Raw genomic sequence first — 27,536 nt, forward strand, 5'->3', positions numbered from 1 at the left:
GTTTGATTTTTTTTTATGACATATATTTAAAAATAAAATCGCGACCTGACAATATACAAGAAGTTTGGAAGTATAAAAATCTACTTCGTTGAAGTAGTTTCATGAGTGTGATACTAATTCAAACATTTTTTGACGAAAGAATTATGTAACAAATAAAAAAAGATATAAGAAATAAAAAGCTTTTTATGAGCATCGCCTTCAGCAATTTTCATGATCGCGCTCGCCGACGTTATCTCGAGCGCACATAATCACGCTCAATAAAAACATATTCTAATTTTACGAGCGCGATATAACAGGCTTGACAATTTTCTTTATCACAAGCCCTGCAGCCTTGTTCTGTTAGATAAAAATAAACGCACTCATCTTTTCTTAGACAGCCCATTAACAAACTTATAGGCCATTTATAAACATTTTATATGCTATTAGCAGATATACTGTTAGCAGATTATATATATATATTAGCAGATTATATAGCTCTAATTTATCTATTGAACGCTCTTTTAAGTATACAAAGATATACATGATAATACAAAAGTATTCAATTAGTATTTTAGATATATACACTTGTGTATATGTATGTGTATATAGATATATATATATATATATATATATATATATATATATATATATATATATATATATAGTATATATATATCTAGTGTTCATTTGTTTATTTTTTAATGAAGTTAAGATGAGTTAGATAATCTGTTGTCTTACATTCTATGGAAGAAGCTTTATTTAACGTTACAGCTTCAACATATCCAAAGACTTTTGGCGACCTAAAAAATGATGAGATTTATGCAAGTATATATGGCTCTACAAATTATATGAATTTTAAAAATGATGATGATTCCATAACAACTTATGATTCTGGAGATAATTTCACTATTGATGGAGAATGTGATTTCATGGAAGAAAAAGAAGTGTTGGAACCTGTTGATCGGTCAAGTAATTTGGAATTTGATTTGAATGATAAAGAATACTCGGAATGGATATTTGATGAACAAGTTCAAGATGAAGATGTTTTGCTTGATTTAACAAGTGAACAGGCCTTAGCCACTTTGAGATACTTTAGTAAGTAAATTTTTTTTTTAATACAATTTTTTCATTAATTGTTCTCATAAAATATTCTCCTTTTTAGCTTTCAAAATGAGATACTAAACAAAATTTTAATAACTATTATATTAATTATGCTAGATAATGTTATTTTTTATTAATAATTTAACACCATTATTTAAATTACAAATAGTATTAATAATATACATTAGGGTACAGGAAGAAATTTTTATTCTTCTAAAAACTTGCATCATATTCAAATTTTTATTCTTCTAAAACTTGCATGTAAAATAAGGATTTTTGTTGCTGTTGTTATTTTTGTTTTTATTTTATTTTTTTATTTTTAGAAACATCCTTGTTTTTTAAATAATGTATATTGAGCAATAAAAATAAAGTCTAATAATCTAAAATAAAGTAGATTAGCCCTCCCCTATTAATATACCTTTCTTTTAAGTTGCAGGATGATAAGCGAAGAAAGCAAAGTTACCATAATATTAGACTTTTATTAAATTATTAACATTATTAAATGTTTTAAAAACTATTAGTTGCCTTTAAAGTTAAATTTGTTTTCTTCGCTCTCTTGTTTTTCTTCGCTCTCGTTTAATGACCCTCTCTGATGAATCATTGATTACATCAAAGGATTCAATAATAATTTCAAACTCAAGATAAAAATTGTTGATTTTCAAGAACTTTGAACGAATCTTAAGACTCATTCCATCTCCAATCTTATTGAATATGAGTCAAGTTACTAGAGAACAAAGAGATGGAGGCTAATCTTGTGCAAAATCTAGAGAGTTAAGAAGCTTTTTATTGACTATAACAAGCAGATATACTATTGGTTTTGCAAGAAGTGTACTGTACAATGTTTTCACAATATCTTCACTGTTTGGGCAATGTCTATCTGATAAGGCAAGCACAATTAAGGTAGGATCAAGATACCAGGCGTCTTTGTCAAATGATTTTTTTGCTGAAGTAGCAAATAAGCATCTTTATCTGCCACAGAGCTTTCATATCCTACACAATATTTTAACAAAATTAGATTAAATCTTCAATCAAACAGTTAACTTAACATAGCCATATCACAAAATTAACATAGCCATATCACTGTTTTATATTTTTTCAAAATCTTTTATATTTTCTTCTGATAAATTTGTAATGGCCTTTAATATTATCTGTGTATTCTTTAAATCATTTTCTATCAGAACAAACGGAAATCAGCTTTTATGTGTAATTAGTCAAGTCTTTTATAAGCTGTCTAACTTTTCAAGCTTTTAAACTTATCTGTTTATCTACAACTCGAAGAAATGATGATTTAGATAAAACAAATTCATTTATTTGTGATATAACTTTAACACTGCTTATAATAGCACTGTGCTGGTTAATAGAAAGTCCATCTCCTACAACAGTTAGTGCTGTACGCTTTAGAGTATCTATAGTCAGTAATATACTTTAATCTTTTTTTAATTTTTTCTATTCTGATTTGCTCCCAACAAGGCTGCAAGCAACCACTATTAAATTGGGAGTTACTAGGAAAAAAGAATACAGTTATACAGCAAGGAAATGGGTGACAGAAGACTTAAAAAATTGAAGGTTGTATGAATCAGGAAAACATGAAGATGAGAGCAAGTTCCAAAGGGTTGAAGTGCGGGGGAAAAAACTAGACAAATAAAAGTTCAAAGAGCATGCAGCGACAGATACAGTAAATAATGAGACTTTGCTAAATGATGAGCAAGAATTAGTTTTAGTTGATGGAACTAGAGTTGATAGCTCCTTTGAGCAGCGACTATGATAGTACTTGTAGAAAAGAGATGCAACTTTACAACAATGAGATAGGGGCTCAAGCTTAGCAAATAGGGTCTAACTACATTTACAATACATTTTTGGACTGTTTTTAGAAGAGAAAGAGCATATCAGAAAAACCAGCCCAAATATGACAATAGTATTCCATACAGGGGCAAATAAGAGATTTGTAGAGGTAGAAAATGGAATCAGGAGACAAAAAATAGCTAGCATGATAAAGAGAAGCAACCTTAATGTATATATATATATATATATATATATATATATATATATATATATATATATATATATATATATATATATATATATATATATATATATATATATATATACATTAAGGTTAATGTATATATATATATATATATATATATATATATATATATATATATATATATATATATATATATATATATATATATATATATATATATATATATATACACATTAAGGTGTATATATATATATATATATATATATATATATATTAACTATACTTTTACAATAAGTTATTGCTGACAAAAATTTGTAAAAATGTTTTTTTTTCTTGTTTTTTTTTTTACCTTAAATCTTTTTTCGTTTACAAAGAAAAATGTTTACATAAGCATACTTTTTGAAAAAAAGTACATCATGTTTAAGATTAAACATGGATAAGAATGTATAGATGTTATGCATGGTATATAGCGTGAGAATATTTTTGTCTATAAAAAGAGTTGTACCTCACTAGTTGAAAAACTCCTGGAAAAAAATTAAAATGCTTATGTAAACATTTTTCTTTGTAAACGAAAGAAGATTTATTTAAGGTAAAAAAAAAAAGAAAAAAACATTTTTACAAATTTTTGTCAGCAATAACTTATTGTAAAAGTAAAGTTAATAATATATATATATATATATATATATATATATATATATATATATATATATATATATATATATATATATATATATATATATATATATATATATATATATATATATATATACATATATATATATATATATATATATAATATATATATATATATATATATATATATATATATATATATATAAACCATGTATACAATCGATTGCTAAATTAGCAGATGCTAATTTAGCAATCGATTGTGTACATGGTTTCCATGAAAGGTCAGTAGTAAACAAAAATCCAAGAATATGTAAAAAAGAGGAATCAGTGAGAGGGTATTTTTTTTGGGTATCATCATTTAGCTCATTTTCTGAGCTATAAGATGCATCTAAATTTTCTTTTTCTAAAGATTTCCTTTTAGATTTTTTTTTTTGCAGATCTTTCAACAGTCTTTTTAAAGCTGATATCAGAACTGTATGGACAACTTGTATTTTCACCCCTTTCAAGAAGATTATGTCCAAACAGTTATTTTTTATTGTTCTTTTTCTATCAATTGTTATTTCATCAATCATGATTTTTATGTCATATCCAAACTGAAATACATGTTTAGATTCTATTAAGGAGGTCTCTCTATCCTTGATTGCTCCTGGTATCAATCTATTCTTGAAGGATTGCAGCTTTTCATATATTATATTTTTTTATATATATTAGAGCCTCGACATTTTTTTTTGAGAGAAACAGATGGTTTAAACTCTCACTGGTAAATATAACACTGGATTATATCATCTACAGTTAAAAATTAAATAGAGGATAATGTTTTCCTAGTTTTTTTAAATAAGGATATTTCTTTGTCTCTATATCTTATTTTTCCAAAAATTTTTGGCATTGTTTTTTATCTTCTACTTTTTATTTCGTGTAAATGAATTATAATAAAGTATATTTAGATAATATAATTAAAAAAAAAACACTTGATCAATGTTCAAGTATTGCTCAATTTTATTAAAATAGATGATAATTGAGTATGGTTATTACATTATTACAATTAAATCATGCCGCTGTCATGAAAACAATTTTGTGTAAAGAAATAATTTTAAAAAATTATTAAATTAAAAAAAATCACTCTTTAGTTTTTTTAACAACTTTTGTTTTCTTAGTATTAAAAATATGGAAAGAGTTTTTTTTTATATATATATATATTAGTCATTGCGAGATTATTCTTAGAAAAAAAAATTTAATTCAATTTTGTTTAAGGGTGCCACACATTGGGTCAAAAAATATCAAAAAGGGTACAATATAAAGTAGTTTAGAGCCGTGTGTCACCCTTAAATTTTTTTAAATTAAAAAGTAAAATCTTGTATATAAAACAAGGGTCAGTGCAGTTTATAAACTTCCACTCTAGTCTGAAATATTTTTACTAGCAATATTTTTGCATGCTCTACCTATTTGTTAGTTAGCAACTGTATTTGTTAGCAACACTTCTTGTATGTTTTACTTATTAGTCAGTGAATGTATGTCAACAGTAAAAAAATAAAAGTTCTGTAAGTTTTTAAAAACATTCTAGTGAATTAATACCGCTTTTAGGATTTTTTAAAAAAGTGATAAAATTTAATTAGTTTCCTCAATTAAATTTAATGGTTTTTACATAAACTGTACTTTAATTGTCTCGTTTAAACACAATAAGTCATTTAGAGCTGTTTTTTACCACAAACAGTAAGTTTAGATGTCAAACTATAGGAATATATATATATATGTGTGTGTGTGTGTGTGTGTGTGTGTGTGTGTGTGTGTGTGTGTGTGTGTGTGTGTGTGTGTGTGTGTGTGTGTGTGTTCTACAAAAAAAGTGCTCAATGTTCTTAAAGAACAGAGCAGTAATAAGTTTGTACAAAAACACTTATCTAATTTTTTCTTCTTCTACAAGTTTTCTCCTGATGACTGTGCTGTTGCTGCCCAACTGAACAACATTCTTATAAAACATGTTATAAAGACTATTTCAATAAGAACAAGTATAAAATAATTACAAGTATGCCAGTCAAATTTTTGTAATCTTAATTTTTAGCCTAGATGTAAAGTATTTGAGGTAAAGTAGTTTTGTATTTAAATTTAGTTCTTTAATATTTTTTTTCATTTAACAATTTTTTTGTTGAACTGTCACATGCAATACAGAAATTTGCAGATAGTTTTCAAATGATTATGAAACTTTTTGAATTTTTAAAAGATGTGTGTTTATGTTAATCCGAATTTGTGCAGGCTTTATTTAACACCAAAAATTATCAAAATAGTTTTTTTTCTTATTTTCACTTTTTTGAGTCATTTCTTCTTGCCATTAAAGGGTGTTGGAGCTCCTGCTGCTAACTGCTGTAAAATATTATTTAATACCACTAAAATTTAAATTTTATCATAAGTTAGAATTAGATTTTTAATTGAGATTCACAATAAATTTATTAAATAATACTACAAACCTAAAAGCACTTAGATGGTATATATTTATTAAAGAAAATCATATATAGCTTATTTTTAAAACCAGGAATTTATGAAAATGCACAATATTTCTTAATTAAAGATATTAAGACATTTAATTAAAACATAGATGAAATCGCATAATTTTTGTTTTTAGATTTTTGACATTTAAAAAACTTTTGACATTTAAAAAATGGTTTGATGGTTTTGAACTTGATATTTTTATAAATGATATATATATACTACTAGAGACAACAATTACACTTTACATACTGGAAAACATTTACACTTTAAATACTGGAGACAACATATTAATAAATGAAATATACATGTTAGAGACACATTTTAATAAAATGAAATATACATACTACTGGAGACATACATACATAAGTACATAGATACATAGATACATACATACATAGATACATAGATACATACATACATACATACATACATACATACATACATACATACATACATACATACATACATACATACATACATACATACATACATACATACATACATACATACATACATACATACATACATACATACATACATACATGCATACATGCACATATTTTTTTGTCAGTATTTTCTGACATTAATGTCTAATGCAATTTATCAATGTGCTAATGCAAAATTTATTATTTTTCAAAATGAGACTTTTCAATAATTAATTAAATATAATATTGTGTTTGAAAATGTTTATTAATAATTTAAAAAATACCATGTGAATAAATTTAGTAACTTAAAACAGTATGTTAAATACAAATACATCCTGTTTTTGATGGCATTTAACAGCATGTGTTTTTATATTTCCTATAAATTTTTATTTATTTTAAGTTATAATTTTTTTAATTACAGTGTTAACTAGTTCTTATGTTTTTAAAACTTAATTTATAAATTAATAAAAAGTAATTTTTTTAGGTCTTCAAACTCAAATTTTTAACATTTTTTTGTTGTTGTTGTTGGTTTTGATTTTAGGCAAGCTACATTATAGTGCTTGTTTTAAGTGCTGGATTTTATTATTTTTTGTCTCATTGTTTATTTTTAAGCTACATTTAATTTGGTGACCAGAGTTTTGTGTACAAAATTTTTTTTTTCAATTTGTTTCCTAATCAACACAAGTTGATTCAATAGTAAAATAATTTCCGTATGTAGAACAAGAGTCAAAGTCAACTCTTTTGAATTTTTTGTTGTTGTTTAATATTGCAACTCTAATAATAAAAACATTTTTTTTTTTTAATCTTTATTTAAAAGATAGCTAGCAATCAATATTTAAAAAGATGCAATATTTTTTATATTATTTTTTTAGTATCTTTTAAATAAAGATTTAATAAATAATGAAATATGTTTGAAGTCTTTAAACTGCATTTTGCTTTAAACTACATTTTCATTAAAAATATTTCTATTTTGTGGATTATACATATTAAACACAATATACTTTTTATATTTCATCCTTTTTCAATTTCTCATTTACTTACATTGAATAAAAAGTGAATTGTATGCAAATTTTAGATGCTTAAATTTATGTTGAATAATGGTTGTAATGCATATTTCATACCATTTCAGTTGTTTTAGTGCTAGGAAAAAAAAACAACCAACAAGTAACTTAAAAAAACAACCAACAAGTAAAAGGACATTAGAGCAAAATAATATTTTATCTTGTCCAATCCGGTTTTCTTTCTGACCAAATAAGTAATTTGTAATACAGAGTCAAACTTTACACAAACTTTAAACAGATAAAAAAAAATATTCATAAAATATAAATAGTTACTTTACATGAAGCATTTTCTACTTTTTATTAAATGGTTCTAATATTTTTTACATTGCTTTAATGTTTAATTAATTTATTTGTTCCACAAATGTTTGTAACGTAAGAACAGCTATATGTGTAGATTTTTGTATCTTTTCTTAATGAAATGAAATTAAAAAATTTAATAAACACACTTAAAAAGTATTTGAAAAATATAAATTAACACGCTTAATAATTTAAAAAAAAAATTTTTCTTGCAAAAATGAAAGGAACAAAGTTTAGGAAAGAAAAATAGTAGTTAACTATTAAAATAGTTTCACATATCATAAATAATATGTTATATAGGTATTATAACTTAAATGTTATATATAAATATATATATATATATATATATATATATATATATATATATATATATATATATATATATATATATATATCTATTTATATCTATATATATATATATGTATGTATATATATATATATATATATATATATATATATATATATATATATATATATATATATATATATATATATATATATATATATATATATATATATATTTACTACTGCATTTGAAACTGAAACTTTTTTGCTTTACTTTTAATAAAAAAAGCAAAAGAAAAATAATAAAAAATAAATATTTTTGGGTGCCTATACTGCTCCAGCGGTACCAAATCAGATCAGGGTTATTCCTTGTATATATGTGGGTGTGTGTTCAGGAAAACAAAAGCTAATAATATAAAATTTACTGATATTTCAAAAAATGTCCCCAAATACTTGGCGCAAGTGTGATATGATTTGGTTAAAATATACATGAGTTACTGTTCCAGAAAGAAAAGGCTGTAGAGCTGTTTGTAATGCATGCAGAAAAGAAATGGAAGGTCAAGTTCAAAGGATACATGAACATCTAGAGAAATGCAAACAATCACAACCCTTTGAAGTTATTTAATCTATAGAAGATCAACAACCTTTGGAAGGTAATTAATTGAATTAATGCATCCTGATTATAAATTATTTACTTTTCTTAAAATTTAAACTTTTATTTTGAAAATTTAAATTATATTTATATATATATATATATATATATATATATATATATATATATATATATATATATATATATATATATATATATTTGTATTACTCCAAATTACTCTAATTTATCCACATATTAATTTAAGTTTAATATACTGCATGTTCATTTTCAGGTAATTCATCATCAACATCACACAAAAAAAAAATGAAAAGGTCTCAGTCCACTTCAACTTCATTTGGTAAATGTTTGAAAATAGATATAGTTTTTCACACAAAAAAGCGACAAAGAGAAAGATTTATTTGATCTGAACTTGGTAGATTCATATACAGTACAAACTTTAGCTTTAAAACAGTTGAACACAATAAGTTTAAAAAGTTTATCAATATGCTTTATCCTGGTTACACTCTACCTAATAGTACTCAAATCGAAGGTGCAATATTTGATAAGGTTTACACAGAAGAAATTGAAAAAAGTACTAAGTATATATCTTTATAAGTAATCTTAAAAATAAGTTGATTTTCATTTCCATTTTAACCAAAAATCAACCATTTTTCAACCATAAATAAAAACGGTTTTTCAATGTTGTTTCAACGTTGATTGTGTTTGCTAGGAAGTGCCTAATTGAGCTTTAGTAAATAATGAATTATTGTTAAGTAGTAAGTAACTTCTTTATTAAAACGTTTTAAGTATATATAAGTAAATATATATATATATATATATATATATATATATATATATATATATATATATATATATATATATATATTTATATATATACATATACATATACATATACATATACATATATATATATATATATATATATATATATATATATACATATACATATACATATACATATACATATACACATACATATATATATATATATACATATACATATACATATACATATATATATATATATATATATATATATATATATATATATATATATATATATATATATATATATATATATATATATATGTATATATATATATATATATATATATACATATACATATACATATACATATACATATACACATACATATATATATATATATATATATATATATATATACATATACATATAACCCATATACATATACATATAACCCATATACATATACACATAACCCATATACATATACACATACATATATATATATATATATATATATATATATATATATATATATATATATATATATATATATATATATATATACACACACAAGTAGTATAAAAAGTAGTAAGTATATATATAAATATAATATATATATATACATATATATATATATATATATATATATATATATATATATATATATATATATATTTATATATATATATATATATATATATATATATATATATATATATATATATATATATATATATACATATACATATACATATATATATATTAAGATTAATTCAATGGGAAAATTGTAGCAATAACTTAAGATGAATGGAGTAATGTGCATAACAAACCAATAATTTGTGACTGACAATGCAGCTAATATGAAATCAATGCGACAAGTATTGTTATCGGAAGGAGATATAATAATAACTTACGGGTGTGCTGCTCATATGCTAAATCTTTTAGCAAATGATCTTAAAATTAAAAATGTGAGCGAGCATGTTACACAGATAATAAAATATATACAAAATAGTCATCAAGCTGTAGCAAATTATAGGGAAAGTGGAGGAACAAAATTACCACTTTCTACTGAAACACACTGGCATTCTGTATGATTCACTTGAAAAATATGTCAATAATTAGAGCATCATTTTCACAATATTTCAAAAAAAGTAGAGGCACGTAGTATCCCACAATCAGTAGAAAAGTGACATACAGATAAAGCGAAATGCAGAATATTTGTTGAAAATATTAAAACCAATTGGAGTTGCTCTAGATAAGTTGCAAAGAGATCAAACAAAAATAAGTGACACTGTTGAAATTTTTAAAGAGTTAATAAAAATATTACCATTTTTATCAACTGAAAAAAAAATATTGGAAAATTGATATCTTCAGACTGTCAGTGATGCTTAATTCTTTGCAAACACTCTAGATATTTATATGGATATTATATATTTACAGTATCGGATAAAACATGGTGGACAAACTCAAATTTAGAACAAAAGTTGATCAAAAACTAAAAAAAACAATTAAACATATTTTTTATGTAGTTTATTATGTTGTTAACAAAATGTAAAACTTTTGAATCATACTAAAAATCACTAAAAAAGTTTTATAACACATTTTCCCTAACAAACACCATTTTTCTCTGGACAAAACAAGGTGGACATTCTAAAACTTGAACGAAAATTTCAAAAATTAACTTATTATTTTCGAAAAACTTCAAAAATTAACCTATTATTTGGTAGGACTACCTTTACTTTTAATTACTGCTTTCATTTTTCGAGGCATAGACTCAATTAATTAGTCAACAATTCTCATATTAATCTCTCGCCAGGCCTTCTTGATTTGTTCAAATAATTCCTCACTGGTCTTCACATTTGCACACTCAATCTTATTGTCAATTATTTCCCAGAAATTTTCTATGGGATTCAAGTCAGGGTTTTGTGCAGGCCACTCCATTAAAATAATATTCTTTTCCTTGAACCATTCTTGGTATATTTATTATTGAATCTGGTGTTCTTTGGTTTCCAGACTCGCTTCTTGCCATCACTTCCAAAAAGGTTATATTTTGATTCATCACTAAAAAACGTTTTTCCACTGGTCTACAGTCCAATTTTGGTGTGCTTTGGCAAACGCAAGTCTTAGCTTTCTATTTTTAAAAGAAGTTGGTGGTTTCTTGGCAGGCATTTGAGAAAACAATTTTGCTTCATTAGCTCTTTGTCGCACAGTGCGATTAGAGATTTGTAGTTAAAGTTTTTCAGTTAATTTTGTGGATGACAAAAATGGATTTTTTTTAAGCTCTTTAATAATTATTCGATCTAGTCTTTGTGATGTTTTTCTTGGACGTCCACCCTGATGGTTTGTTTTATAACAGTCACAAGATTTAAATGATTTGACGGTTTTGCTTACAGTCGATTTATCTATATTATATTTTCTACAAATTTCAGCTTGACGTTTTCCGCTTTTAAAATCTTTAATAATATTTTCACGTAAAACACTTCCTAATTTTTCATAACCCATTTTAAGTTGCAATTTATGCCATAGATCACGAGTTAAATCTATTTTTAGTTTAATTGAAAAAATAATTGGTTAGACGTTCCAAAATCTATTTTATTATTTTAAAGTAATGTTATGATAAAAGTGAAAACAAAAAAATACGGTAAATTGAATAAAGACAATGAAATCTTATAAAAAAAGCATTGTTTTGATTTGTCCACCTTGTTTTGTCCAAGGAAAAATGTAGTTTGTTGAGAAAAATGTGTTAAAAATTTTTTTTGTGATTCCTAGTATGCTTCAAACGCTTTAAATTTTGTTAAAAACAATATCTATTTAAAAATTAATATTTACAATTGTTTTACTAGTTTTTTTTTAGTTTTTGATCAACTTTTGTTCTAAATTTGAGTTTGTCCACCATGTTTTGTCCGATGCTGTATAATCTAGATATAGATCTTAGATATTTTGAATCTAATCTTTCTGATTAGAAAAATGAAAATGAAGCTACAATCACCTTTGCAGATAAAGAATTTAAAACTTGTTCCTTACTTAATCTGCTTAATTCGATAAAAGCTATTTGTATAGTGAATTTGTTTTTAAAAATGTATTACAGAATGGTGGAAATCTTTGGCCTGCAACATTATCATGGATATTTAAATTTTGTTAAACCCACTAGCTTCTAGTTCTGGAATCAAAGGAATTTTTTGGACTTTGGGGCTTGTTAATTCCAAGTTAAGAAACAAAATGAAAGTAGAAAAAGTGGCAAAGCTTGGTTTTATATACAGAACATTAAATAATAATATATTGGTTGATGGATTACAGCAGTAATATTAATAGAAAATATAGTTTACTCAAGTAAAATAACTAATGCTTTTTGTTATTGAAAAAGTTGACTAAACATTGCTTTTTTTTAAAAAAAAGGAGTTTAAACCAAAAAAACTATGCTTTTTTTTTTTTTTTTTTCAAGTAACCCTATGGTTCATTTAAAAAAAAAAAGGCATGGTATATATTATTAAAAAAAAAAAGCATGTATATATAATAAAATAATTTCACATATTAAAACAAGTATGTGAAAAATACATTCAAAGTATGTGTTTTATATATATATATATATATATATATATATTCTCACCTGCTGAATAAACGGGGGTAGGGGGATGCTTATTAATTTTTCATTATTGTTTTGACCCCACCCCCCCCGGAGCTTATTAGGATCCCACCCCCTTGCCCCCTGTGTATTAATTTTGAAGCAATAAAAAATGGTTTTGTTATTTTTTTACTTTGATAAATAAATTTTTTCTTTTCTCAAAAGTCAGTCTCTCCATCATAGATGAAAATAATAAGAACCAATCAAAAAACTTCTTTTCATCTTAAGAAAGGAGAAGTGTATTTGTTAAAAGAAGTGTATTTGTTAAAAAATTTTTTCATAAATGATATTTCTTTTGTCATTAAGTGTGAAATAACTTTCTAAAGCGTTTCTTGAAAACTATTAGTCAGTCCTAGTTTCATTTGCTGAAGCTATTTAACGAGTGATGCGGAAGTTATCGGACAAAATAAAAACGTCAATAACTTATTTATAAATAAAAAAAAAAACTACTATTTTATTTTTTTTAAATAAAGCATTTATCTTTTAATAAAAATATATTATTTTTTATATGAAAAAACACCACCATCTGCAATTGATCTCAATTTTGCTCTGGCGCCTTTCATATGCGACTGTAAAAAGTTTAAATTAACTTCTTGTAGTTTTAGTTTAATGCGATCAATCAAAATTTGCTCTGTTGAAGCTTGCCAATCTCCCTCGTAAGCCTTCTGTGCCAAATGTCCCCAAAAATTTTTAATTGGTCGTGCTTGAGGCACATTTGGGGGATTGGATTCTTTATCAACGTAATAGACATATTGGTCCATCCAATTTAGAGAATCTTTAGAATAATGAGAACTTGCTAAATCTGGCCAAAAAAAATAGTTAAAGTCTTCATGATACTTGTGAATAAATGGAAGAAGTCATTTTTCTAAACATTCATTAATATAGATTGATGAATTGATCGCTACAGCCTTGGAAGTGCGAAACAATGGCTCGGACATACCAGGGTCAGATATGGCTATCCACATTAGTAATTTTTTTGGAAATTTCTCTTTTCCTATAAAACGAACACTTTCTGGGCATGTCTTTTTGTTGTTTGTGTAGTATCCAGAATTTCCAGGCATGTTGTCCCCTGCAAAACAAAAGTATTTTTCGTCATCGATGACTAGAAGCGATATTGTGTTATAGAGTTGGTTAACTAGTTTCCTGCTTCTTTTCTTTGCCTTTATTTGTTGTTCTATAGTGTATTTTGGAGTCTTTTCACGTTTTCTATATTTAATATTCATTTTTTTTAACTGACGACCAATTGTCAATTGATTTACACCGAATTTAATACTTATTTTTCTCTGACTGACCCCTTTTCGATTGTTGACAAGCCTAGTCAACTCGGCTTTCTTTTCTCTAGTCCAGGATGTCGGACGACCAGGGTGCTTTCTATCAGAAAACGATTGAACAGTTTCAAGTCTTTTTAGGTTATCATATATTGTACTTTGAGCAAATCCTTCCTTTTCAAAATGATTTACGATTTTTTTTTTATATTAGGTTTATTTACAAAAAACATTTTTAGTCGCTTTCGAAAAGATTCTCGTTCAGCTACATTTAACCTCATTTTAAATAATTGTGTTTCAAATATTAAAGAATATATTTTATAGAACGTTTATGCCAACGCATAAAACCACAAAAACTAATTATTATGTTCAAATAATGAAATTAGGATTTGTCCAATAACTTCCGCATCACCCGTTAAGATGTCAAGAAAGTTTGTTCGTGGAGAGAAGGAAAAATATTCTTTGTCACCATGATAAAAAAGCAATATAATATTGCATGCCGCATTATGAGGAAACAGATCCAAACAGAGAAAAATTCAAAACTTGTACTTTAAAAGTACAGTTTTAGATTTTTTTTAAATTTCAAAAAAAAATTTTCTGAGTTTAATAATTTTCTAGTGTTTTCGTGTTTTTAGCTTTTTTAAAATTCTTTTTTCTTATATTAAATGGTTTTATAATAAAAGTGTTTTTAGCTTTTTTAAAATTCCGACCCTCCCATTTGTTAAGATCCCCCACTCCATTCGTTTATTGGACAGGCAAGAGTAAATATATATTTAATATGTATAAAGTTTGACTCTGTATAACAAATTACTAATATAAATTAATGATTTGAAATACAAATTATCATATTAATAAATAATATGATAATTTGTATTTATAGGTTTTTTATGTTGTATACTAGTATTGTTGTTATATTATTTATATTGTATATTAATATTGTTATTTTAGATTATTTATATTGTATATTAGTATTGTTGATGCTTCACTTTGTTTACAGTAAAATAGTATTTTATTAATATATGTAGGTTTATTTTTGTTTTGATTGACAGCTTTAAACTTTATATACAATAATAACATTATTAAAATATAGTTAAAAGTTATTCTTTTTTTTGTTTTTTTTTCTTATATAAAATGGTTTTATAACAAAAGCATTTTTAGCTTTTTTAAAAATCTGACCCTCCCATTTGTTAAGACCCCCCACTCCATTTGTTTATTGGACAGACAAGAGTAAATATAAATTTTATATATATATATATATATATATATATATATATATATATATATATATATATATATATATATATATATATATATATATATATAATATCAGGGGCTGTCTTGAAAAAAATTTGAGCGACAGTAACCCCTGCCCCCCCTCCCTAACTAATATTAGGCATCAAGCTAACAAATCATGCTAATTTATTCAGAATAATCAAGAAAACATTGTACTCAATTCCCATAGATGGTTGTATTAATTTATTTGACTTATATATATATAATAATAAATATGATAAATTCCTTTTTGATTGTAAACATAGTCCTACAAAAAAGTAATGCGATTTTGAATTTCTAATGAGTTTTAAATGTAAACTTTTTGTCTGCAAATTATTGAACTCAACAAAATTTGTTATTTTTTTAATCAATTATAATACAATGATTAAATTACCAATATTTGCTCAAAAAATTTTAATAAACATGAAAACATGCTTTTAATTGATATATAATATGTTGACTTTAGTAAAGTATGTGCTAAAACATTGGTATAATTCAAATTTTTCACCCTGTCCGCAAATTTTTAAGCTCTACTGTTTGTGTGTGTATGTATATATATATATATATATATATATATATATATATATATATATATATATATATATATATATATATATATATTTATATATATATATATATATAATAAAATGTGAAAGCTAGCAATTTGAAATAATTAAATCTACTTTGAAGTGTTTAATAGAAAAATATGTTTTTCTGTTAGATACTTTAAGAAAATGAAAGCTTTTGGTAAAAGATTTCAATTTTTAAAGTTTAACTATTGTCTTATCATACCACAGTTCTGAGATGGTGAAATAGGTGTCATATCTTGTGCTGCTTTTATAGGAATTTAATTGTGTTATGGCAACTAAGAGGCTTTTAGATTAACAGTTTTATTACTTTACCTTTTTCGATGTTTTTTTAGACTTTATATAAGACACATGTTAAAATTCCTATTGAAAACTATTTTTCAAGGTGAAGTCTTTACATTTATGGCATGTATCTCACATGCAAAGATAGATTGTCTTTAAATTATCTGAGTATTTATTTAAATGGTCATTATTTTTTTATTAACATGATTAATAATTTATTTAAATGGTTGTGCTTTTTGCTGTTTTTTTTTTAATGGTTAAAACCCTATTCTTATACTGACCATTTTGTTAGTTTTATACAAACATTTGTTTAATTACGTATCAAGATTTAACAAGTAAACGGCCGTTTAAATAATTATATATCAAGGTTAGTCAATTAGACAGAGAAGTAATTACTTGTAAAGAATTGCATTGTTAACAATTGTAAACAATGTTTTTTCCCTAACCTGTCCCCAGTCTTTCTTATCTCCTTAATATCTTTAATTAGCCTTTTTTCATTACACCATATAAGGTGTATTGCAGTTTCAATTTTTTTTCTTTACAGTATTTTCAATGTATTGCAGTCTTTCTTTTTTTAAATCATTTTAAGTTTATTGTGTTTACACTCCTAATTTTTTAATTTTGTCTTTCTAATGTTTGTATAAAGGTTGACTTTCTATCACAAATTATTAATATAACATGAATAATTTGAAATTCAAATTATCATATTAATAAATAATATGATAATTTGTATTTATAGAATTTTTATGTTGTATATTAGTATTGTTGTTATATTATTTATATTGTATATTAGTATTGTTATTATAGATTATTTATATTGTATATTAGTTTTGTTGATGCTTCACTTTGTTTACAGTAAAATAGTATTTTATTAATATATGTAGGTTTATTTTTGTTTTGATTGACAGCTTTAAACTTTATACTATACAATAATAACATTATTAAAAAATAGTTAAAAGTTATTCTGTTTTTTTTTTTTTTGTTTTTTCTTATATTAAATGGTTTTATAATAAAAGGCTTCTTATTTTTAATTTTTCAAACTCATGATGTTTTTCATTTTCAAATGTGTTATATATCTTTCATTATACAGTTTATAGTTGTTGTTTTTTTTTATCCAGCATCCACATCAGATCGAACAAACATGATGACAAAAACACATTGTAATGATTTAGAAATGATATCTAGTCTACTAAATGATGTATTTAGAATTTCTTTTTTTTTTTCTTTTTTTTTTAAAGAAATTTAATGTTCTCAGTCACTTTCAGTTCTCATTTATTATTGTTATTCTTATTTTCTTCAGAGAGAAAAAGATTTAGAGTTAGCAGCAAAGATAGGCCAGGTACATTTTCCATGTTTAAAATTTAGCATTGTGCTTTAGAAAATTCTTAGTTTTGTATTGTTTTTTGTTTTTTTATTTAAAATATGGCATAAAAAAAGTTTATAATCATTAAAAACAGGAAATAATTTAATGAGTTATTTTTGCTTAACAATGAAAAAAAAAAATTATAAAAAGTTTAGAGCTAAGACAATAATTATTTTAAAAATATAATTATTTTAAAAATATAATTATTTTAAAAATATAATTATTTTAAAAATATAATTATTTTAAAAATATTATTACTAATTGTTTAAATAAATAAAAAAAACTATTTTTAGTCACTGCTTCAGCGTAACAAAAAGTTAATGACAAAAATAGAAAAGATAGAGGAATATTTGTCACAAACCAAGGAAAAGGTGAACAAATAGTTGATTTCTTTAATTGGAATTGTTATGTTATTGTATTGTAAAATAAAATAACTTTTGTTGTTAATAATTTGTTATTAACAAAACAAAACATTGTAAGTTTTATTATTATGCATTATTGTATTTATGTAATTTTTTATACATGTATGTTTTTTTATACATGAGTGTTTTTGTATATATATATATTTTTGTATATATATATGATTTTGTATATATGTATACAGTATTGGCCATTAATAACAATCCAGCATGTTTTTTTTATATCATTTGACTTTGATTGATATTAAATCAATGATTGCTTGACTCTTTTTAAATATAAAAAGTGTATATTGATGAGCATCCTATTTTCTTTCAAATAAATAATATAATATATTCATCAAAATATTATTTGATGAGCTAGTTGTATTGTTTTTTTTGACACATATCTTATAATCTAAAATAGTTATAATGGCCAAAATTAACAATTCACTTTATTATTTCAAACTTCCCTCAAAATTTCTTTTGTCTATGATTAAAACTTTGCAATTATTGGAAATTATTTATAATTATTTGAGAAATTTTATTTAAATTGTTATAAATATTTCAAAAATTTTCATAAAATGAAAAAGAAAAATTAGTATCTAATTAACTGCAATATTTCAGCAATAGAACAATCAAATTGACTGGAAAAATTATTAATAATATAAAAAGTCATAGCAATGAATGAACAAAACATCTCAATGAGAGTAATTGTAAAACATTTTAACACAACACATGCAACTTTTAGCAGAATAGTCAGGCGATATTAAAGATACAATACAATTGAAAAGCTTTTGTGTCCTGGAAGAATAATATATATAAATTAAAGAATAAATAAATAAAAGAAAGGAACGTTCACTTATTCGCATAGTGAAAAAAAAAAGATATTTACCATCTACTGATCTTAGTCAAAAAGGGCAAAGATACAATAGTCCAGATCTCAATTAAATAGAGAATGTAGTCTTGGTTAAACCACAATCTTGGTAAAATTGAAATAAAAGATCTAGACCAGCTGAAAAAATTAGTAACAAAATTACTGAATAGTGTTTAAAAAGATATTACTAAGAATTTAGTAAATTCCATGCCGAAACATATCAATGAATGCTTAAAAGCAAAAGAACTGTCTACAATATTAATTCTTTTTTTTTAATGCTTTGTGAATATTTTTTTATTAAGGTTTGTTAAATTTGTTATTGTGGTTTGTTTGTTTTAGCCACTTTTTTTTAATACAAGTGAACACTTGTTTTATTTTCAATATTTTAGCTGTTAAGTTTCTTCGTTTTTTATTATTTTACAATAAATTTGTATTGAGATTATTATATTATTTCAATTTAAAAAAAAAAGCTAAAGAAAAATTTACTTCTAGTTTATAAAATATTTAATTTCAAACTTGTATTCATACTAAAATAACATGATGGATTGTTATTAACGGTCAATTCTATATTTTTGTATATATATATATATATATACATATATATATACATATATATATATATATATATATTATATATATATATATATATATATATATATATATATATATATATATATATATATATATATATATATATATATATATATGTTTTCGTATATATGTATGTTTATGTTTATATATATGTTTTTGTTTATAATTATGATTTTGTATATATGTATATTTTTGTATATTTGTATGTTTTTGTATATATTTATATTTTTCTATAAATGCATGTTTTTGTATATAGGAATTGCAGCTGAAACATGATTTGGATATTAAAACAGAACTTGTCAAGTTATATTATGAAGATGATGAAAGGATAAGTTTGGATTCAAGTGAATCAAGAGAGTAATAAATATTTTTTAAAGATATATTAAATTTTTTTTTATTATTAATTTTTTTTTTTTTTTAAATACTTGACAAGTATTTTTTTTTTTTTTTTTGTAATTTTTTATTTATTAGATTTGTGTTTTAAGTTACATAACATTTGTGTTTTAAGATTTGTGTTTTAAGTTTCATAATAAAATACATAAGATTTTTGTTTTAAGTTACATAATGATATATTATATACATGTTTTTAAATAAAAATAACATGTATGCATTATAAGGTTATCACTTGGCTATTTAACAGTTGTTATTTTTCATTGATTTATTTTGATATAAACAAAACTATTATAATGCAAGTTTATGGCTTGTAATGAATATGAGCTGCACTAAAAGTAGCAAAATTGTCATTATTACATAATATATACTACTATTAATATATTATATAGTTCTTAGTAAATAAAGACCAGTAAAAATAAATGAAAATAAGTTCTATAAATAAATTATATCCAAATAATCATATCCATGGCACTTTTCTTGTGCTTTGATGAAATAATCATTAACATAAAATTTATTTTGAAAGAACTTAAAACCCATGTTACACAATGATACAAAGTCTTAAAAATAAGGTAGGGGAGAACGGGGTTAGATAGGACAAAAAAATTTGCTTGCGTGCTGCGCTTTAAATTTTCCACAAAAACCATACAAATCGGTTTAAAACTATAGTCTGATGAATTGTCATGTTAAATTATTGCAAAACCCTTTATTTAACCATCAAATTAAGTTCAAGGGCTTGGTTTTTTTAAGTGACACTGTTTGTCCCATGTCACCCCATGTTAGGGTCAAATGGGACAATGGTTGGGGTGAAATGGGACAAAAATAGAAACAAATAATTTCAAGCATTATTTTGTTGTTTATTCTACTATTATAAAACATAACAATACTCAAAATTTATTTATGTTTAACAAAAATAAAATACCATTCTAAATGCATTTGTAACTTTGTTCAACAGGTTGCTTGATGTTTAAATTGAGTCAAAATTACGTTGATGTCTGAGGGGGTAACTTTTTTTCTTTTTCTTATCTTTATCTTCTTTTTTTGTTTTACATTCTGATAAACTTTCCACTAGTTCATTTCTTGTTGGTGTGTCAGTCAATACCAGAGACCTAGAACATTTTCTTTTTGCACTTTTTCTCTTTGCCACCTTTTCACCCTCTTTTGGAAATGGCCTTATATCTTCTGCTGTCCAACGGAAGGCAGAAGTGCTGATTTGCTGTTTCTTTTCATTAATAACTTCAGATACAATATACAGTGATGTGGGGATTGTTTGTTTGTCGGAGTTGTCATTTGCTGGAATTGGTTGATCAGATACATAAGAACATAAAAAGTTGACATCACTGAAAACATATGGATCGTACGTGAAAATGCCAGCTGCTTTAAAACCATTTTGAATGTTTTGGGAAGTAAAGGCTCTTGTATAAGCTATTCCTAAATTTTCAGAAATGTCATATATCGTCATAGGAGTATTTGGATGTGCCTTTAACCATGATCACATGCTGAATTGTAAAATTTCTTTAATGGCCCAAATACTAATCTGTCAAGTGGTTGGAGTTTGTGGGTGCAATGGGATGGCAATGTCAAGAGCACAACATTGCTTTCCTTAGCTTTATCCATCAGTTCTATCGATATATGAGTTTTGTGGTTGTCCATTATCAAAAGTAATGGATGATTCTTGCTAGGATGTCCATCCTCCACAAAATGATCAAACCATTTCAAAAAAATTTCTGTATTTATCCATCCACTAGGATTAGCATCACCTTTTGTACCTGTTGGTGCACCTTTAAGCAGATGGCTACAAAAGTGGACACGAGGAAATATCAAAAACGGTGGAATAAAATTTCCAAGGGCATTAATGCAACCCACCATTGTAACTAGGGTTCCCCTTTCAGCAGAAGTTACCTGTCCTACTTGCTTTACTCCTTTACCAGCAATCACTTTCACTGGCTTATGAACAGTTGTCAGACCTGTTTCATCAATATTGTAAATGCAATCAGCAGAAAAGTTATAGCGCTTCTGCACACTGTCAAGGTTTTTGAAGAAAGTATCTACATTTGTGCGATTGAAACTAGTTGTTCAACTGAGGCTGGTAGCTTCTGGCGTACGAATAGATAATTTTGTACGATTTAAGAATAAATAAAACGATTCAGTTCCAGCTTTTCACTCTTTTTCCAGTTTTCTGGTATTTTAATGTAATTTTTAATTGCATATTGATATGCAAGTTGCTTTGTTTCTCTAACATCAAGTCCATAATGCATATTAGATGCTTATATATATCTTACGAAGATATATTGAAAGTTCATCTTCTTGTGTCTTATTAAAAGTATATTTATGTTGCTCATCAGAGTAATGATAAAAATGATAAAATTGAACAGTGTTCCATTTCACTCCAATTCTCCTGTCCCAAGTCACCCCATCACTAGTAGGTGTGAGAAAACCTTTATTTTATATAGTTCTCGTAGCCATATGCTAATCATACTTCTTCAGTAGTTAAATAAAACAATAGTGAATAATTAAAAACCATAAACATAAAAATATATGCAAACAACACATAAATATTTAATATTAATGATGTCTTCAAAATCCAGTAAAATTGTTAGATTTTTACATATTCGCAATTAATCTGAAAAAAAATACTTCTGAAACCTAAATAACACAATAATATGAAGAATCTATTGCAAACTTATAACATATATAAAAAACTTTTGCTTTATTAAATTTTTCACTGAGATATTGCCAAGTCCCATCTCACCCCGTTCTCCCCTATGCTATAGAAATAAATAAAACTAGTAAGCAAAGTGCTAGTAGCAACTGCTAATCTATATATACTATTGTGTATATATATATATATATATATATATATATATATATATATATATATATATATATATATATATATATATATATATATATATATAAATATATATATATACATATATATATATATATATATACATATATATATATATATATATATAAATATATATATATATATATATATATATATATATATATATATATATATATATATACTATAGTATATAGATATTTACTATAGTATGTATATATATATATATATATACATATATATACTATAGCATATAGATATATACTATAGTGTATATATGTATATATATATATATACACACATATATATAGTATATATATATATACTATAGTATATATATATATACATATATGTGTGTATGTGTATATATATATGTGTATATATATATATACATATATATATATATGTATGTATATATGTGTGTGTATATATGTATGTATGTGAGTATATATATATATATATATATGTATGAATGTATATATGTTTATATATACAGAGGTTATTCCTGACCGTTTTTTGGCAGCTTCTACCATATTTGGGCGCTACCCTAATTAAAAGTTGAGGACCTTTTTTTTATGTTTTTACGACAAAAAAAATTTTTCCAGAAAAAATGCTGATATTTGGCAATTTTTTTGCTAAATTTCTTTGGGAGGGGGTGGGTACTGCTGCCTCCCAGTACCTCCGGTACTGCATGCACATATCAAGGGCTATTCTATGAAAAAAAAATTTTTTCATAGAATAGCCCCTGATATGTGCATATATAAATATATATATAAATCAGGGATGCGGAGTCCCAAAAGGACTCCATCTTTATATCTCTACTTTTTCCAAGTCTTTAGTATCCAGAAGCTCTAAACATGTTTGTTAACTTATTATCTGCTATAATAAAAAAATTCATGAGATTTAATGACTTTTTTATGAGATTTAATGACGGCAAGGACAAGGACTCCCGGAATCCTGGAGTCCCGGAGTCCTTGCCGCCATTATACCTAAGGACTCCGGACTCAAAAAACGATTGTTCCTCTAATCTAAAAGTTTTAATTTTTTTCCTAATAGTATTCCATAAACTTATTTATATTTTTAGAGCTCCTGGATGCCAAAAACTAGGGTAAAGTAATCTTTTTGTGACTCCACATTCCTGATATAAATATATATATATATATGTATATATATATATATATATATATATATATATATATATATATATATATATATATATATATATAAATATATATATATATATATACATACATATATATATATATATATATATACATATATATATATATATATATATATATATATATATATATATATATATATATATATATATATATATAGTAAAAAACTAAATAATTATAACACTCGATTTATTTAAAACATTACTCAGAGTTTCACGCAAATAATGATCATCAGATGTTAAAAATCTCAAAAAAAACAACAACAACAAAAAGTATATTAAAAATACAGTGGAGTGTCTTTGATGACATTAAAGTTATTCATCATATATTTGTTTTCATGGGGACACCTAGACGCAAGTTCGTTTCACTTATTTAGTAAAGGCAATGGGGATGAAATTATATGATATTTTTCCATCAAGCATAATTTGCATGACTTACCACCAGGTTTAAACGGTTCAGCCTTGGCTAAAATTTTCCACAAAAGGACAGGATTTAAACCTTTCTTTTTAACACTCCACACAAATTTAGAAAGTTCGGTAGAGTTTGATCCACTTTCATAACAAAAGGAATTATTGTGCATGTAAAGACGATCTTTAAAAGTTTTTTCTGTAAGCCCAATATAATATCTACCTTCATCTTGCGGATTTGTCTTAATTAATTTGTCTTATTACATAAATGAGATGATTTTAATAATTTGTCTTATTACATAAATAGATGACATTTTTAATTAAATATTTTCCATTAAGTGGACATAAATTAATATGTCGGCAATTGCACGTTGGAGCATTAAGGTTTGAAGAATTTGATAAAATTTTATTGTTATGTGAAGTGATGATGTTGCAAATATTTGGTAGACAGCTATAGCTAACTTTCAGGTTGTTTCGATTAATCATATATACATATATATATATATATATATATATATATATATATATATATATATATATATATATATATATATATATATATATATATATATATATATATATAAATATATATATATATATATATATATATATACACACTGGCGAGCAAAAAAAGTGAACAGTACAATTTTTCAGTAAATTATGTATTATTAATCAATTGAAAATATAATACATAAAATATAACATATCGCTTATGTTAAATACATATACATACACATATATACGACTCATTTTGAAAAAAAAAAAAAATATTTTGTGTGGCCACCACCATTTTTCATCACTTCATTTAATCGACGCGGCATCGACTCAATTAAATTTACTATCAAACGGTCAGGTATCGTAACCCAAACTTGTTTTATGGCTGCCCAAAGATCATCCAAAGATGAAATATTATTTTTATGGACCTCTTTATCTATATAGTCCCACAAATTTTCAATGGGATTAAGGTCTGGACTTTGGGCAGGCCAATTTTCAAAAAGGAAGATATTGTTATCCTTGAGCCATTTTTTAACTTGTTTAGACGTATGGCAAGGAGCATTGTCATGTTGAAATTTAATTTCATCCTCTTCTAATTCTTCCAGTGTGGGCAGCAAAGATTTTTGTAGAATACTAATGTATTTATTGGAATTTATTCGTAATCCATCTTCGACTCTATGCAATTTGTCCACACCTTTGGCAGAAAAACAACCCCAAACCATAATTCCAAGATTACCGTTTACCGTTTGGTGAATACAATCTGGATTTAATTGTTCGTTCTTATGTCTAATGCACATCTGTGGACGATCTGAATGCAAACAAAATCGTGATTCATCTGATCATAATATTTTTGTCCAGTCTGTGTTTTTATTATACTTTACCCAAGCTAACCTTGCCTTTTTATGGCGTGCTGTAAGACAATTTCGTGGCGTCTTAAAGATCAGGGGTTCAAAATACACCCATGTGAAAAAGTACCTCTTCTTCCTCTTCTTCTCTTACTTAAAATTGGCCTGTCCAAAGTCCAGACCTTAATCGCATTGAAAATTTGTGGGACTATATGGATAAAGAGGTCCATAAAAATGTGTTATTTCATCTATGGCTGATCTTTGGGCAGCCATAAAACAAGTTTGGGTTACGATACCTGACCGTTTGATAGCAAATTTAATTGAGTTGATGCCGCGTCGATTAAATGAAGTGATGAAAAATGGTGGTGGCCACACAAAATATTAATTTTTTTTTTCAAAATGAGTCGTATATATGTGTATGTATATGTATTTAACATAAGCGACATGTTACATTTTATGTATTATATTTTTAATTGATTAATAATACATAATTTACTAAAAAATTGTACTGTTCATTTTTTTTTGCTCGCCAGTGTATATATATATATATATATATATATATATATATATATATATATATATATTATTAATCATATATATATATATGTGTGTATATATATATATATATATATATATATATATATATATATATATATATATATATATATATATATATATATATATATATATTACGTTGATTATTATATTTATGGTTAAATATTAAAAAAAACTTTTGTGTTTGTAATAAGGCCAGTCTATCACTTTGTATTTACTTGAATGTATTAAAGTCCTGGTAGTTTATTTATACAAAAATATTTGCAAAATGTTTTTAATTTTGTTAAAATTGTTAGTAATTTGCTGAGTCAATAACACAAAAATGTACCTACAAATTGTCAAATGTGTTGATACACAAAGATGTATCAGCTGATGGGTTGTTGTGTTATTTTCATTATTTTAAAATTATGAGATATGTTTATGGATATTTATTAATATCCATAAATGTATCTCATAGTTATTAAGGAAATACAATTTTGTGGCACTGATAGAAAGGACTATGGTGAGTATTTCTGCATACTTAACTCAAAAACAAATTTTTTGTAGTTTTTGTGTTTCTAACCCTTCAAATTTAGATGGTCGAAAAAAACTTTTTTAGTTCTTTCCAAAAAGTATATTCAGTTGTTGTTTTTTTGAAGTTTTTCCTGAGATTTTGTTAATCAGTTATTAAAAATAGTAAAACTACAAGTTATCTTGTTATATATTGCTGTTACTTCCCCTGAAATTAACAGATTTATTATATTATAAATATATATAACAGATATTATTATACTATATCCTACTATAACAGATGTTATAGCATATATTAAAATGCTCTTTATTAAACTATATTAATTGTTCACCCTATAACTTCAAAAAACTGAAAGTGTGACTGAGGTTTTTTTCTTATATTCTTCATTTACTTTTATTTTTTAAGTTTATAGCTTAAAT

The 27,536-nt window shown here is 24.6% G+C and overlaps 1 protein-coding gene across 1 annotated transcript in view; it reads left to right on the forward strand.

The window, feature by feature from the left end:
- LOC101236788 (uncharacterized) overlaps positions 1-27,536 on the forward strand; it is a 36,671-nt gene that overhangs the window by 3,762 nt on the left and 5,373 nt on the right. Inside the window, exons 2-6 of the mRNA XM_065799097.1 lie at positions 687-1,074; positions 17,778-17,857; positions 17,960-17,998; positions 18,316-18,393; positions 20,142-20,242. Coding sequence (XP_065655169.1) covers positions 723-1,074; positions 17,778-17,857; positions 17,960-17,998; positions 18,316-18,393; positions 20,142-20,242 — 650 coding nt within the window. The 5' untranslated portion in view covers positions 687-722. The remainder of the gene's footprint in view (positions 1-686; positions 1,075-17,777; positions 17,858-17,959; positions 17,999-18,315; positions 18,394-20,141; positions 20,243-27,536) is intronic.

This window comes from Hydra vulgaris, chromosome 06, assembly GCF_038396675.1.
Source record: "Hydra vulgaris chromosome 06, alternate assembly HydraT2T_AEP".
Classification (NCBI taxonomy): domain Eukaryota; kingdom Metazoa; phylum Cnidaria; class Hydrozoa; order Anthoathecata; family Hydridae; genus Hydra; species Hydra vulgaris.